A 15,561-nucleotide genomic window follows, 5' to 3' on the forward strand; every position below is an offset into this window, starting at 1 on the left:
CCTAGGTTTTGATACCTTGCTGTAGAACTTGTAGAGGCTTGTAGAAGCTTCTTTGTTGATAACTTTAGGGGGTTACAATTAGCTCTGCTACACCCCAAAACCTATAGTTTGACCTATGGTTTGTGGATGCAGATGCCATGGTTCATGAGAAAGGCTCTCTAGGAAGATTGTCAGTGGCTGTTTAGGAAAATGGGATGCGGGTGATGCTGTGGTCTAAACCAGAGCCAGGGCTGGGAGGACAGGGCTGGCGTGTGTTCTGGGGGCGTGGTGCGCCGTCCGTAGGGACGTGGCGTGCGTTCTGGGGGCGTGGTGCGCAGCGCGGGTGGGGGGCAGCCGAGATGGAACCCTACCGGGATCGTGCTGCCCGGGGCGCCCCGCCCTCTACGCCCCGCCCTTCCTACACCAGTGCACAGAGCCTAGGGCTTGCTGATCAGAAGGTCGGCGGTTCAAATCCCCGCGACAGGGTGAGCTCCCGTTGTTCGGTCCCAGCTCCTGCCCACCTAGCAGTTCGAAAGCACGTCAAAGTGCCGCTGCAGTGGGAAGGTAAACGGCGTTTCCGTGTGCTGCTCTGGTTCACCAGAAGCGGCTTAGTCATGCTGGCCACATGACCCAGAAACTGTCTGCAGACAAATGCCAGCTCCCTTGGCCTATAGAGCGAGATGAGCGCCGCAACCCCAGAGTCATTCGACTGGACCTAACGGTCAAGGGTACCTTTACCTTTATTTAGGAAAATGGCTTCCACACCATGACTCACACCAACCTGTTTTCTCCAGCTATATTTCCCCCCTGTTCCAAATCGTACTGTGCCACGCACGTGGAAACTGACATCAATAATGACTTTTCTTTGGAGTATTACAGGGACTAGGGACTGTATAAATCTGTGTATTGTTTAAAGCAAAGTCTCAGCTGAAATTGAAACATGCTATCTGGGACCACTGCAATATGGTTCAAACAATCCAGCTTCATGGGGAGCAGGGATTCATAAAGATATCACATTTTCCACCACTGTAAGATGAAAATAAAGGTTCTGGACAGCTTTCTGGGTTTAGGTGTGGAAATACTTGCTAACGAGACCCTTCACTATTAGGTGCACAGCTAGTGTGAATTATTTCTTTACAAAAACACACACACTTCAGAGTAAACTTTCTTTCACTGGGTACATTGCAGTAGTGTGTTTTTTAAAAAATAATAATGAGTTGTATCTAAAAGTTCTATTCTGTGATTAGAAGAGAACCATTTATGGCGCATTCTGAGCTTTAGCCAGCCTGACTTCCCCCCTTGCAACTGTTGGCTACTTGTGTATACATCTCCTTTGTGATTTCCCCTTTCTCATACATGCCCTTCTTAACTCTCAGCTCATCTGCAAGCTCCTTATGCAGCCACATTGGTTTCCTTAGATGCCTCCCACTTTTCTTTCTTGTTGGTATTGTCTGCATTTGGGCCTTCAATATTTCTCCTTTTTAGAAACTCCCATCCTTCTTGGACTCCCTTCTCTTTGAGTATTTCTGACCACGGGATCACACCCAGTAGCTCCTTAGTGTGATCATAACCAATAACTTAAACTTTTATAAATAGCAATAGAAAGAGTGTCATTATATATTTTTTAAAAACCACATTTTTTCCTAAAAGTAACTTTTTAATCAGTACAAACTGTATGTGAAATAAAAGGAAATCCACAATCAAATACAGGCAAGGTTTGCTGCCATATACATCTGAAAAATCTCTTTACATCTGATAACAAAACTGGGGACATACTAAAAATTCTTATTTTAGAACTAAAAAGCTATTTTATAAGCTTAACCTTTTCCTTTAAAACTCTAAACTTAGGATTGCTGCTGACTTTCTTATTGAACAGGGCCAGAATTTCTCCTTCAGCCTTATGGTGATGATTGCCTGCCACTGCATAATACTGTGATAAAACCTGCATGAGAAAAAAAGAAAAGACAAAAAGAAGTTACATTCAAACCTTTCACGCCATTATCAGCTTAGGCGTATTTTCTGGAATATGAAGCATCTAACTCCAAAGCAAGTCCCATCAAGTTCTGTCGTATTTCAATTGTGCTTAAAGCCTGCAATGGCTAAATTTAGGCCGACAGTTTTTGAAACTGCCATAGCTGTTGGTTACACGACCAAGTCTTTGGTTGCATTACAGGAGTTTCCCTAAAAACTGGCTTAGCTGCTGAGTTATAGAATGCTTAGGACCATCCCACCTGCCCAGAACATATATATTTTAAATGCAATCAGCACACAAGGCCTTTGGACAAAAGCTGCTAAATGCTGTTGGTGGAACAGCAGAAATTCATTAGAGAAGAGAGGGGGCAGCACTACAGTCTAGTAACTGCTCATTTAAATTGGAATTTGGCAAATGGTTGTGCTCACAGAAGCACACGTTTTTTAAAAGTAGGGCACAATCCAAGATACGTTCTCCTACACAAAACCTCACTGAATACAGTAAGTTGGGCAAGGCCGGGCGCTGGAGTTAGGCAGCAGCCTGAGGGGAGGCAGTGGGGTGGGCAGCCATTCTGGAGCCTGCTCCACTTCCTCAGAGAAGCCTCAGAGTTGGCCCTTCTCGGATCAGGCCTTTCCCTTCCTGTCCTCAAGCCTTGCAGTATTTTCTTGCTGGCAGTAAGGGTCCTGCGTTGCGTGTGGAGTGCCCCTGACCATATGCAGAGTGCTTTCTCCCCAGAGCAAGACGTGTGTGTTTCTTTAAAAGGCTTCAAGGGCCAAATGGATAGAGCATGTGCAAAGTTCTTTTTGCCTTCTGATCCCTGCATTGCAGGGGGTTGGATCAGATGACCCTTATTTCCAACTCTGTGATTCTACGACAGGGAACTGTTCCATGAACAGTACATTTTTTTCTTTATTTTTAAAATAGGCAAATTATGAAATAATTTGGAAATAAGGAAGACACACTGTGAACCGCCCTGAGATCTACGGATGAAGGGCGGTATACAAATATTTATTCCAGTGATACTTGTGCAGGGGAACTTTGCCCTGGCTTGTTCTCTGGGTTTCAGAAGATGCTCCAATATACCTTCTTCCTTAGTTTTTTCATCGGCAGTTCATTGTCAGGTGCTTTCCTTAGAACAGCTTTTATAGTTCCCTTCCAACTGAATTTACCTGTAAAAAATTGTAAAAAGACAAGGAAGAGAGAATAAAATAAATTGTCCCCATGCATTTTGGCCAGGTCACTATGGAAACCTAACACCACTTTCAAATGTTTACTTGGTCAGGTTAGCAGTGCCCTGCTGCACTGAGATGATTTTGGAAACTGAAATATTGCCAAGCACAGGAGTGCAGGATTATGTGAACAAGGGAGAACGGGTTATAAATCCATCAATAAGGAAGTATTACTCTGCAAGCAATAAGGATTTTGTTTGTTTGTTTGTTTTAACACAAATAAGCCCTCACTGCCCACACACTTTCATATTTGAAATCAGGTCCCTATGCCTCTCTAGCTCAGAGGAGAAACACATCTGGCTGGTCCCAACCCAGAAAACCGCCAGCTGCATCCACTTGGAGAAATGACCAACTTTTTCCAGTGGTTATTTTTAAAAAAAATATCATCTGTAAATATAAACAGCCAAACTCACTATAATAACCTACATACATTTTCTACCCAATGTGATCTACTACAAACATTTAGAGGCTTAGGGAGGAATTTGACGTCAGACTCTTCTGATTGCTCTGTCAGTGCAAGAATTCTTGCTTGCCAGATAGGATTCTTCCCCCTCTTCTCCCACTGCTCTAGGGCTTGTCTGACCCTCCAGAGTGGATTTGGGGGAGGCGCAGGGGGCTCAAGGATGGGGAGTAGCCCTTGCACAGGCTTCCACTAGCACACCAGGTTAACTCCGGGCCCAACTATTTCTATAAACTTGAAAACTGTGACAGTGTTTTTTCTCTGGCCAACCAATGTTGGCATTTCGGCAAAATGTGGGCTGCAAGCTGGAGAGGATTTCCTCTGTTCAGGAAAAGAAGATTTAAAAAGAAAAGAAACAAAATGAATTGAGACTTGGTCTGGCTGTTCCTAACAGATTAAATAGCCATATAGGGTCAGATCCAGAGCTTGCATGTACCAGCATCTGCTTATCTAGCAGAACATTCCCTGCCACCTTGCAGACCCCAGTGTCCTCCCAGTCCCCTCAAGCCTTCTCAATGTTGGGAATCTTCAGAAAGGGCCTGGCTGTGGTAATAGTGGGAGATGGAAATTGGCAAAAATTAGTCAGAGGCAGGTGGGACCCAGGTGGCGCTGTGGGTTGAACCACAGAGTCTAGGGCTTGCTGATCAGAAGGTCGGCGGTTCGAATCCCTGCCACGGGGTGAGCTCCCGTTGCTCAGTCCCTGCTCCTGCCCACCTAGCAGTTCGAAAGCACATCAAAGTGCAAGTAGATAAATAGGGACCGCTCCAGCGGGAAGGTAAACGGCGTTTCCGTGCGCTGCTCTGGTTCGCCAGAAGCGGCTTTGTCATGCTGGCCACATGACCCAGAAGCTGTCTGCGGACAAACGCCGGCTCCCTTGGCCTATAAAGCGAGATGAGCGCCGCAACCCCAGAGTCGGACACGACTGGACCTGATGGTCAGGGGTCCCTTTACCTTTACCTTTAGTCAGAGGCAGTCTTGTTCTAGCAGGGCTGCGGTGAGAATGAGAGGGCAGGAAAGACTCATTGTACAAGTGGACTTGTATGTTGGTATGCTGTTTTGCCCTAAACAGCCTTGGCCCACTATACCTGAAGGAGCATCTCTACCCCCATCGTTCAGCCCGGACACTGAGATCCAGATCTGAGGGCCTTCTGGTGGTTTCCTCACAGCGAGAAGTGAAGCTACAGGGAACCAGGCAGAGGGCCTTCTTGGTAGTTGCTCCCATCCTGTGGAATGCCCTCACATCAGATGTCAAAGAGAAAAACAACTACCAGAGTTTTAGAAGACATCTGAAGGCAGCCCTGTTTAGGGAAGCTTTTAATGTTTGATGGACTACTGTGTATTTTAATATTTTGTTGGAAGCCGCCCAGAGTGGCTGGGGAAACCCAGTCAGATGGGTGGGGTATAAATATTATATTATGATGTTGTTGTTGTTGTTGTTGTTGTTGTTGTTGTTGTTGTTGTTGTTAACTATATAACCTTTAGAAGACATCTGAAGGCAGCCCTATATAGGGAAGATTTTTCAATGTGTATTTTTTAAAATGTTTTTATATATGTTGCAAGCCACCCAGAGTGGTTGTGGCAACCCAATCAGATGGGCGGGGGGCAAATAAAATAATAATAATAATAATAATAATAATAATAATAATAATTGCCACCCAGGAAATTATAAGCCCCTGTCCTCCTTGGACACTAATATCCTGTGTTATCTAAGCCTGGTACTCACTAACCCACTTTCAAGACAAGGGAGCTATAACCTTATAAATGTTAAAACTCTCCCTTATACTTTAACAATGATTCTAATAATTATATTGACTTAAGTTGCTTCGTCATTGCTGCCATCAACAAACAGATCTAGCTCACAGTTGCAAACTGCTAAACATCCAAGTGAAGGTTACCTTGAAGCTGATCCTCATTTTCTTCCGTTTCTGAATTGTTCATTCTTTTTTGTGCGATGGGAGATTCATCAACATCTGGGGTGGGATTTACAGGGAGAGAAACAGTCAAAATAAGCATCAGGAAGTCCAGTAAAAGAATCAATAGGGAACCCACCAAAATTGGAATAGTGGTTAATTCTAAAATCTGCTCTGCCTGACATTTCATAAAAACCTCCTACAAGGAAAAAACAGCAAAGGATTGACGTTCTCAGATGAGATGGATAGAAAACAGGATGTCTCTAAGGCTGTCACTCTCACCCTGATTTCAAATCCAAGCACTGAAATTTATCCTGATTTATATACATCCTACATACTACAAACTGTCTTTTTTTCCCAAACTGCACCTCACACCTAGAAGCAAGAACTGCAAGTCTGATACCTTCAGAGACGTTACGCTTGCGTTTCTTCACATTTGCTTTGGTCCCTGCCTCTTTTGTATTGACACCCTTTCCATTCATTTCCAGCTCAGCTGAAACATCCGCTTGCTGCTGCTTTGTCAACTTCAAGCCATTCCTTTTGGAAATATTTCCATTCTCATTCTCCCTTTCTTCTTTCTTAGACTTTTTACTTTTTTTGAGATCTAGGCCCTCTGGCTGAACTTGCAACCTTAATTCTTTTGCCTTTTTCATATTTTTCCTCTCCTCCTTTTGTTCCCTTTTATTCTTGTTCTTTGCAGGTTTCTCCATTTTTACTTGGCTATCTTCCGATGGTGTTGGCATAGCTTCACTGTTTGCAGACTGGTTTTCAGCTGTCTCCTGTTGGGAAGATGCAGAAGGCTTATACATCACTATGATGAGACCCCCTAGTCAAAAAGTTGGGGCAGGGGGGACTTCAGCAGTTTACTCCAGGAAGCAATCCTGCCCACTTGTCATATCTGGCCCTGATAAGGATCTGACCCATAGAGCCGAAATGGTTCTCCATCCCTGCTTTAAGCAAAACACAGAATTGCTTTTTGGTGCAATGAGAAGGTATACTCACAAGTACCACCGGCAAAAAATAATCAATATGTTTCTAGGATGTGGGATTTGCAATGGGCTTTTTTGAATGCATGGAGGGAGGTGGTGAAAAATCCATCCCTCTACTTCTGGGCTATTCCCTCCACCCCCTGGACCCTCATCCCAAATAACCAACTCTTTCTTGCTTTGTCTTAGGCTACCTCATCTATATCCTGCAAAGCAGAAAGCTGCAGAAGATTTTGGGAAGACACTTTCCCAGGAGTTTGAAGTTCCTAACTTCAGTTCACACAAGCCCTTAAAGACAAGCATTACTGTCATCTGTGTGGACATTAAACTAAGAAATGCATATGCAGCACATTTCTCTATTGCAAAGGGGGAACTCTGCACATGGAGGGGAAAGAGAAGCCTACAAGGTTATTAAAAGCAATTATTTATTAAGCAAGTAAGTACAACTAGCAATCCATTGAGGAGGCAATCCTAAGTCCCACTGATATTGTGGCAAGACTGGACTCAGCTGGTTATTAGAAAAGAAAGACTGGCTACCAGCTCAGCCACAGTTTGTGGACCTTTGACTATGAAGCATTGCTTCCATTAAACAGTTTCCAGTTAGCTTACCTTTCTGGTAGCTTGTGAAAAAATGTCCCACACCTGGTCCTGCAGTGCAGTGCTATGTATTTTCAAACTGTTAGACATCCAGTTCTGTTTAGGTAGAAAAGAGCAGAATTTCTATTTATGCATTGATCAGTCAGCAAGACACTTTTGCAGTATTCAGATCGGCCAAAGGGCCACATGATGGGATGGCATGGACAAATGGAACCCAGTAATCATGCCCCTTTCTGCAGAATCTAATTACAGGCAGAAGCCAAGTTATACATGCGAAACATCCTCTGCTGCATTCAATAACAGTCACAGGTAGAACTATAATGCACATTAGAATCACAACCTGGTAGTGGCAGAATAGTTCCAAGCGCAGTTGACACGAGCCCAAGTCATGTATTATTTCAGTATGTGGGGCTCACACATGGCAGGTGGAGTGGAGGGCAATGCCACCTCTACCTCTGGCAGGCTGTGTGCCTATGAGTTACAGGTTGGTAACACACACACACACACACACACCTTGGCAGGTATGCACACTCAGTTCATGGATTTCAAGGGGCAGAACCAGGAGGTGCAGCCCCATTCCACTTCCCATGTGTTTGCTGGCCAGGTTGAGGAAATATGTGAACAGGGCTATGGAAAGGCAGCAAAGACCATGCAGTCAAGGACAGGCACCAATTTCCTGACAGGAGAGTGGAATTTGCTGCCAAGGAGTGTGGTGGAGTCTCCTCCTTTGGAGGTCTTTAAACGGAGGCTTGACAGCCATCTGTCAGGAATGCTTTGATGGTGTTTCCTGCTTGGCAGGGGGTTGGACTGGATGGCCCTTGTGGTCTCTTCCAACTCTATGATTCTATGATCCTAAGCCCCTGAAGCTTGTAGCTATCTCAATTCACAGTTAATGTTTCAACTGTATTAAGCGCCTCTCTTTGGAAATGTCTGCATTTAGGGCGGCCTTTCAATTAGCTTTAAAGTACATGTTTGCAAACTTCTCTGCTTTGCGCTCCCCAAAACTTTTTGCCTCGCTTAACCTCTACTGCAGCCCTTGAATGCATGTGCTGCTCTCCCACTCACTTCAAAGCACCGTGCTGTTTATCACTGCATTTCGTGAATGCACAGCTGCAGCAACAAGAATGGACGGTGAGAGCAACAGTGGGAACGTGAGGGAAAGGGGCCATCAAGAAATGCCCACCCTGCCAATAAAGGGCATTGTTTCAGGACTACTAAGTTTGCCAAGTCAACTTGCCTGCAGCAGAACCCCTGAGCCTGGAGGATTCTGGTGACGCTTTCTAGAGAAGGGGTAGCCAACATGGTGCCCTCCCATCAGCCCCAGCTACAGTGGCCAAGGGTCAGGGATGATGGGAGCGGGAGTCCAACAACATCCTGGAGGACGCCACGCTGGCTTCCTTGGTTCCAGAGAATAGTTTTCTTGTGACAGGAGCATCACGTATTGCGGCTGCCCTGCGTGAACTGAGAGCGCAATACACAACACATAACCTTGTGAGAAATATCATTAGCTGTGGGCAAGCAGCCCGTGAGGCTCAAAAAATTAATATTTCCGGTAATACAATTTTACCACTTATCTGCATAATATGTGATAAGATTAGGGTGCCCATATGCAAAGGAGGGCATGGTTCCAGCATTGTTAACTGTTGTGTAGAACAGGAAATTTCAGAAGGTGTAGAAATTCCCTTACCATCTAGCAGGCGGGCAGGCAGGCATACTGACATACTGATGTTTATGGTACAGCAGCAGCTAAGTTATATTGTGGCACTTGGAAGGATAAGGCAAACAGCCACCCAAGTGATTGTCATCTGTATGCACACTTCATGTGTCCAGGGCAGCTGTCTACCAGCTCCACCTGGTACGCAGGCTGAGACCCTACCTGCCTGCAGACTGTCTCGCCAGAGTGGTGCATGCTCTAGTTATCTCTCGCTTGGATTACTGCAATGCGCTCTTTGTGGGGCTACCTTTGAAGGTGACTTGGAAACTACAACTAATCCAGAATGTGGCAGCTAGACTGGTGACTGGGAGCGGCCACCGAGACCACATAACACTGGTCTTGAAAGACCTACATTGGCTCCCAGTACATTTCCGAGCACAATTCAAAGTGTTGGTGCTGACCTTTAAAGCCCTAAATGGCCTCGGTCCAGTATACCTGAAGGAGTGTCTGCTCCCCTGTCATTCTGCCCAGACACTGAGGTCCAGCTCCGAGGGACTTCTGGCAGTTCCCTCGCTGCGAGAAACCAAGTTACAGGGAACCAGGCAGAGGGCTTTCTCGGTAGTGGCACCTGCCCTGTGGAACACCCTCCCACCTGATGTCAAAGAGAAAAACAACTACCAGACTTTTAGAAGACATCTGAAAGCAGCCCTGTTTAGGGAAGCTTTTAATGTTTAATAGATTATTGTATTTTAACATTCTGTTGGAAGCCGCCCAGAGTGGCTGGGGAAACCCAGCCAGATGGGCGGGGTATAGATAATAAATTATTATTATTATTAGAAACATGTCTGTCATTCTCATGAAGGAACCTCATTTTAAAAATAAATAAAAAAATCCTACAGCGTAATATATTTGTCTATTCAGAAACAAGTCCTACTGAGATCACTGGGGCTTGCTCACAAGTAAGCAGGTACAGAATTGCAGTCTGAGCAGTTTACTTTTTTCATGTATTTTAATCTCTGTTGGAAGCTGCCCAGAGTGGCTGGGGAAACCCAGCCAGATGGGCAGGGTACAAATAATAAATTATTATTATTACTTCTAAGCATACCTGAAACTTGCCCTTTTTTCTTGGAATGTTGTCATAGGTATACATCTGCTCCAAAATATCTCGAACTTTGGGGTCAATGTTGGTTTCCTTTATCGCTTGATGAATCTTCTACAAAAGGAAAGTGGGAATGATGGCATCTGAGACACAACATACTTAAATCACAAGTCTGATGCACTGAAATCAGATGTATGCTATACACATAACATATTTAAATCTGTTCCCTGTCCATTTCTCCTGTTTGCATCAGGGTCTGGAGGTTTGGGAAATGTGATATTGCTTCTGGGGTGTTTATGTTCACTGCAGATAAAAACATTGGCCCACACGGAGCCTGAAACATTGGCCCACACGGATTGCCCATGACAATCAATACATTGACATTTTACAACTACATTTTGGCTAGATAACACATGAAGCAGGAGTAAGACACTGTCTCATGATGTTTATGCTGCAAAGTACCACAAGGATCTAGTTTCCATTTCCACCCACCCCGCAATACTATTTAACATCTACATGAAACCACTTGGTAAGGTAGCTGGAGTGAAGGGTTATTAAGTACGCAGATGACACAGCATTATTTATCGTTCTCATCAAATCTGGGTGGGGGGCTGGAAACTCTTAAGACAGGCAACTCAAGTGAGGAATGGGATGTGCAAGGGCTAATAAAGTGAAGCTCAGTCAGGACAGGATTATGGTGGTGACCCCCAAGAGAACACACAATCTTTTCCAAATGGAGTTGTGTTTAGTCAAGGCTCAAGTCTGCAGTTGGAAGGTGTTTTCAACATAGTCTCACGTATGGACACATGTGGCTAAGAATGCATTTTGCCAACTTGGGCTGGTATGAAACGTATCGCTTCTTGCTGGAATAGCAACCATCAATTAAGAAAATTCAAATGCTTCAGAACGTGGCAGCCAACAAAGTGCTGGTTTTGGTTAAAAGCTCTGAATGGCCTGTGACTTTAGTATCTGAAGGACTGCACCAGCCCATGAGCTGAGTTTGTCAGCCAAGGCCCTCTTCTGTCAGATGGGCAGGAACAGGGCTTTCCTTTGACTAGGAAATGCCCTCCCAAACCCAACAAGCTGGCATCTACTCTTGCATTCGGTGTGTGCCTGCTGCAAGGTGTCCTGTTCCCCAATCATTTGATGGGTAAAGTTAGACAATCATATGTAGTGTTAGTGGGTTTTCTTGTCCAATTTTTAAATGTATTATTGTATTGTTTTGATCTGAGGTATAAATTGCCTCAGAGACCACTGGTTGAAAGGGAAACAATCAGTACTGTACACAGCTTTCCCTATAAATTAAATGTCATATTACCATGCTTATGTGTGCACTTGTTTTTACCTGAATCCATTCCTGCTGTTTGACATCTCCTTTGTGAGCTTTGGCTTCATAACCCTTGCCACCATATTTCTGGTCTTCACTTAGGCACTTCACATGACATTTATAATCCTCACCCCTTAAATATTAAGAACAGCGTAAGTAAAAAAAAACCAACCATTATAGCACAGCACTTGCAGCACAGTAGGAAGATTTCAGCTCTGGATATATTAAACAGCCTTAATACCCAGAGAAGCCATTGGTCAAGCTAATCCAGAAAGAACTATGACTGGCAGAAGCTGACCTGCAATTCTATATAGAGCTAAGCACGCCTAATCCTTATATGGGATTATGCCAATGTAACTCCGCACAAGATTAGGCTGCACATAAAATTAAGTCACACTCAGGGCATCAATTCAGTAACTCATGTGCTTTCAAACAAGGTTGGGCATGTGCGCAGCTTCTTCTTTAAACAAAAAGGTTTTATTTACAGGCAAAACTGTGTCAGAAGAATGTCGGGTCAGCATTAAGGTCAATGTCATCATTTGGAGACAATCTTGGCTTCAGTAGTTCTTATTATTCTAGTGGTACCACTGTTCACTTTTTACACAGATTTTCAATTAACAGCACTACTTAGAATTAAAATCCAAGCAGAATCCACCATTTGTCAAGTTGTGCAGCAATAGCACAAAAGCTTGCATATCCACATAGAACCCTGTAATGTCATCCGTTTATCCCACATCAGTGTGACTGAGAAAATTGCATAAATTAACCCTGCAGTGCAGTTCACAGTTATATCCTGCTGCAGGCAGGGGATGCCGAGAGAGTAGTTTCCAGCATTTTGCAATACAGTCCAATATAGGCAAGAGAACAGTTCAGTTTGGCTTCCAGTCATACATCCCCCATCTCTCTCAGGTTGCAGGAAAGGTCAATTTACTTGCCACCTCAGACTTCCTCCCAGGCCAAATCAAGCATTCAGCAACAACTCACGAAAGTCTCTGCTTCCCTGGAATGGGAATGCATCTAGACAGCCAAACGTTCTTCAGCCATTTCTTGTACAATCAAAGGCTACTGCCGTCACCCTTTGAGATTTCTTGGTGATCTTGTTACTGTAAATCAGATTTTATTGTGCTACTCTTATTTTCTTTAAACGATTCTATTTATGATGATTTTACTAATTTTTAGTGCATTAGCTGCCTTCAACTTTTAAAGAAGACATTTTTGGCAGTTCTCCCTCCCTCCCTTGCATTTTTTACTATCCTACTCAGAAGTGGAAAATTATCCAACCAGTGGGCTGGACCCATCAGTCCACCACCCTCCATATATTAACTTATGACAGGTGGGCAGGACTGTCACCATAATGTCAGGTGACTGACACCTCTCAACATTCAAAGGGGATTTGTTCTTCTAAGCCAAGGCTTGTGCCCACTTGTTCTTGTAACACCAAACCAGTTTCATTACAGATTTGTGCACTGGGCTCCTTGGGAGGAAGGGCAGGGTATACACAATAACAGTGAGTTGTCACCACCAAATAATGAAACAAGACTCTAATAACTTACCAGAAATCTTTACCACAATCCATGCAAGAAAGGCATTGGCAATTGCGGCATACAATTACATGCTTTTCAACCTGTCCCTTTTTCACAGACTCTCCACATGCGTTACATGTGAAAACCACCATTTCTTCCAAGATAGCGGTATCTTTCTTCAGAGACTGTTAGAATTGATCCTCTTCCAACAAATTCTAGAAATTAATTAAAAATAGTCTTTTTAAAAAGGCAGGACTAAGTTGATACAATAAAAATATATTTAAACACCCTGCTGAGCTTTAAAGACAAAACTATTAAGTTAACACTGCATTTGTTGTTGTTGTTTAGTTGTTTCCGACTCTTCGTGACCCCATGGACCAGAGCATGCCAGGCACTCCTGTCTTCCACTGCCTCCCGCAGTTTGGTCAGACTCATGTTGGTAGCTTTGAGAACACTGTCCAACCATCTCATCCTCTGTCGTCCCCTTCTCCTTGTGCCCTCCATCTTTCCCAACATCAGGGTCTTTTCCAGGGAGTCTTCTCTTCTCATGAGGTGGCCAAAGTACTGGACCCTCAACTTTAGGATCTGTCCTTCTAGTGAGCACTCAGGGCTGATTTCCTTCAGAATGGATAGGTTTGATCTTCTTGCAGTCCGTGGGACTCTCAAGAGTCTCCCCCAGCACCGTAATTCAAAAGCATCAATTCTTCGGCAATCAGCCTTCTTTATGGTCCAGCTCTCACTTCCATACATCACTACTGGGAAAACCATAGCTTTAACTATACGGACCTTTGTCGGCAAGGTGATGTCTCTGCTTTTAAGATGCTGTCTAGGTTTGTCATTGCTTTCCTCCCAAGAAGCAGGCGTCTTCTAATTTCGTGACTGCTGTCACCATCTGCAGTGATCTTGGAACCCAAGAAAGTAAAATCTCTCACTGTCTCCATTTCTTCTGTTTATAACACTGCATAAATAGCACCATACATCCAGGTCCATTACATGTATGTGTGTGTGTGTAATGTATTTATACCTCACCTTTTCCCCCCAGACAGGGGACTCAAGAATGCTTACAGGTAAAATTAAGTACACCTATAAACATGAGGGGAGGGGGAATTATTAAAAATCAATTAAACATTGATTAGAATTAAAACTATATACCGGTGTGTGTGTGTGTGTGTGTGATTAAATGTTTTTAATGTTTAATGTTTTACCATTTTTTGTGTGCTGTAAGCCACCCAGAGTGGCTGGGAAAACCACATGGCCAGTGAATGAATGAATGAAAATAGTAGTAGTAGTACCGGTAGTAGTAGTAGTAATAATAATGCATTTATAACCCACTTCCCCCCCCCCCCACAGGCGACTCAAGGAGGCTTACAGATAAAAATAAGTACATCAAAACATGAGGGGTGGGGGAACTATTAAAAATCAATTAAACATTGATTAGAATTAAAACTATATACCGGTGTTTGTGTGTGTGTATTACATACTGTAGTTATATGTATAGATAGTTATACATAAGTTATGCATGTAGCTATATAGCCTGTTAAAATAGAACATAAAAGTTCATACAGGATATAATCCGTTTACCCGGACTCGCCGCCGACGCCACTTTTGTCAGGGAGCGCAACTTACCACCGTTTCCCGGAGGAGCGTTGCCGCGCAGGAGACACGTGTTCGCCGCGTTCACACACTCGCCGTTCTAGCCGCGGATCTAGAAACCGGAAAGGTGTCCTGTGGGCCGAGACGGGCTCAGCGGCGGAACTCACCGGCTAAGGGTGGCTGGTGGTCGTCGACGGGAGGCGCTTCCTCAGCCACCCGCCCGGATCGCTCCCCTCGGGCTGCAGCTACGCCTCCGGAGCGCCACTCTCCGCTCCGTCGCGCACCCGTGACGACACCGCCGGCGACTCCTTTGAACGTCTCAAGCCTAGAGAGAGAAACGTTGAGAGTAACACTGCCAACGCTCGCAAGGGCGGCAGAGCGGCGCGCTCTAGCCCTCAGCATCTCTATGGGCAAGGAGGTCGCGCGTGCAAGCGTAGACTTACAGCGTGTAGACTCACACGCGAAGATCAACTTCCGGGTTGATATCGGAAACTTTTAAAGGAGACGCACAGAGGATCTTAGCGCCGCAGCTGTGATTATTAGCAAAGAGTCATTAGGGCTGATTTTACATTTAAAATGGGCGTAGGGGTGGAGAAAGAGTCAAAGCCCGCCCCTAAACATTTATTTTAAATCGCATTTCGTATCCCTGAGTTGACAGCATGGAGGGAGAGACAGCAGCTTAGGTCCGGTCTGCAACTAAGGCCGCCAGTTGCTGATCAGGCAGGCGAGGCTGAAATCCTGAGAAATACAGCAAAGGAACAACGAGGAGGTCCCGTTACGTTCTAGGACGTCCTTCTATTGCCAGCCATTGCTAAAACCCCGCAGGCTGGGTGAGAGAGCAGCAACACCCCTGCAGTGCAGGCCCAGTATGAAGGGGGCAGGCTTGGGGACCAGGAGGGGGCCGGGCTGTTTTTTTCACTCCCCAAAAAATCCACTGCCGGCGAGAACCCGAATCCAGCCCTGGATGCTGCCATGATGTGACCCGCTTACATTGCTCCGCACTGCAGCGCGGGGCGCTTTACTCGCCCGCAGACTTTGCATGGATGCAGCCCCAACGAACTGTAGGAAAAGTCACCTCTCGCTCAACCCACCCAAAAATAAAAAAGAAATGCATTTCACTCGAACAGCAGAGAACACGGATTTCTCTCTTTGCTCCGACCTTTGGGTGGATTTTTATAGATAAAAAAAATCTCCGTTGCTAATGGGCAGCTTTCACTCCTGCTCAGCCGGAG

At 44.8% G+C, this 15,561-nt stretch overlaps 1 protein-coding gene across 2 annotated transcripts; it reads right to left on the reverse strand.

Moving 5' to 3' along the window:
- Positions 1-1,615: 1,615 nt before the first annotated feature.
- On the reverse strand, positions 1,616-14,556 carry LYAR (Ly1 antibody reactive). 2 transcript variants are annotated; one of them, XM_033160509.1, is made up of 9 exons: positions 14,497-14,556; positions 12,767-12,951; positions 11,232-11,346; positions 9,893-10,000; positions 7,146-7,229; positions 5,954-6,329; positions 5,536-5,610; positions 3,035-3,120; positions 1,616-1,921 (listed from the first exon to the last, which is right to left on the reverse strand). In XM_033160509.1, the coding sequence occupies exons 2-9, from the start codon at positions 12,886-12,888 to the stop codon at positions 1,784-1,786; spliced, it is 1,104 nt and encodes a 367-aa protein (XP_033016400.1). In that variant the 5' UTR covers positions 12,889-12,951; positions 14,497-14,556; the 3' UTR covers positions 1,616-1,783. The 2 variants fall into 2 exon arrangements, with proteins under 2 accessions (XP_033016400.1, XP_033016399.1); XM_033160508.1 differs by having other exon boundaries at positions 14,363-14,534.
- Positions 14,557-15,561: the final 1,005 nt, after the last annotated feature.

This window comes from Lacerta agilis, chromosome 9 (genome assembly GCF_009819535.1).
Source record: "Lacerta agilis isolate rLacAgi1 chromosome 9, rLacAgi1.pri, whole genome shotgun sequence".
NCBI lineage: Eukaryota > Metazoa > Chordata > Lepidosauria > Squamata > Lacertidae > Lacerta > Lacerta agilis.

Bases quoted from the DNA above. Each gene is read 5' to 3' on its own strand.
- LYAR (XM_033160509.1), bottom strand. From the start codon at position 12,888: ATGGTGGTTTTCACATGTAACGCATGTGGAGAGTCTGTGAAAAAGGGA. The intron at 7,230-9,892 runs GTATGCTTAGAA...CTACCTAAACAG, and splicing joins GAAAAAAGGGCAAGTTTCAG to AACTGGATGTCTAACAGTTT. The intron at 3,121-5,535 runs GTAACCTTCACT...AATTTTTTACAG, and splicing joins AAATGAGGATCAGCTTCAAG to GTAAATTCAGTTGGAAGGGA.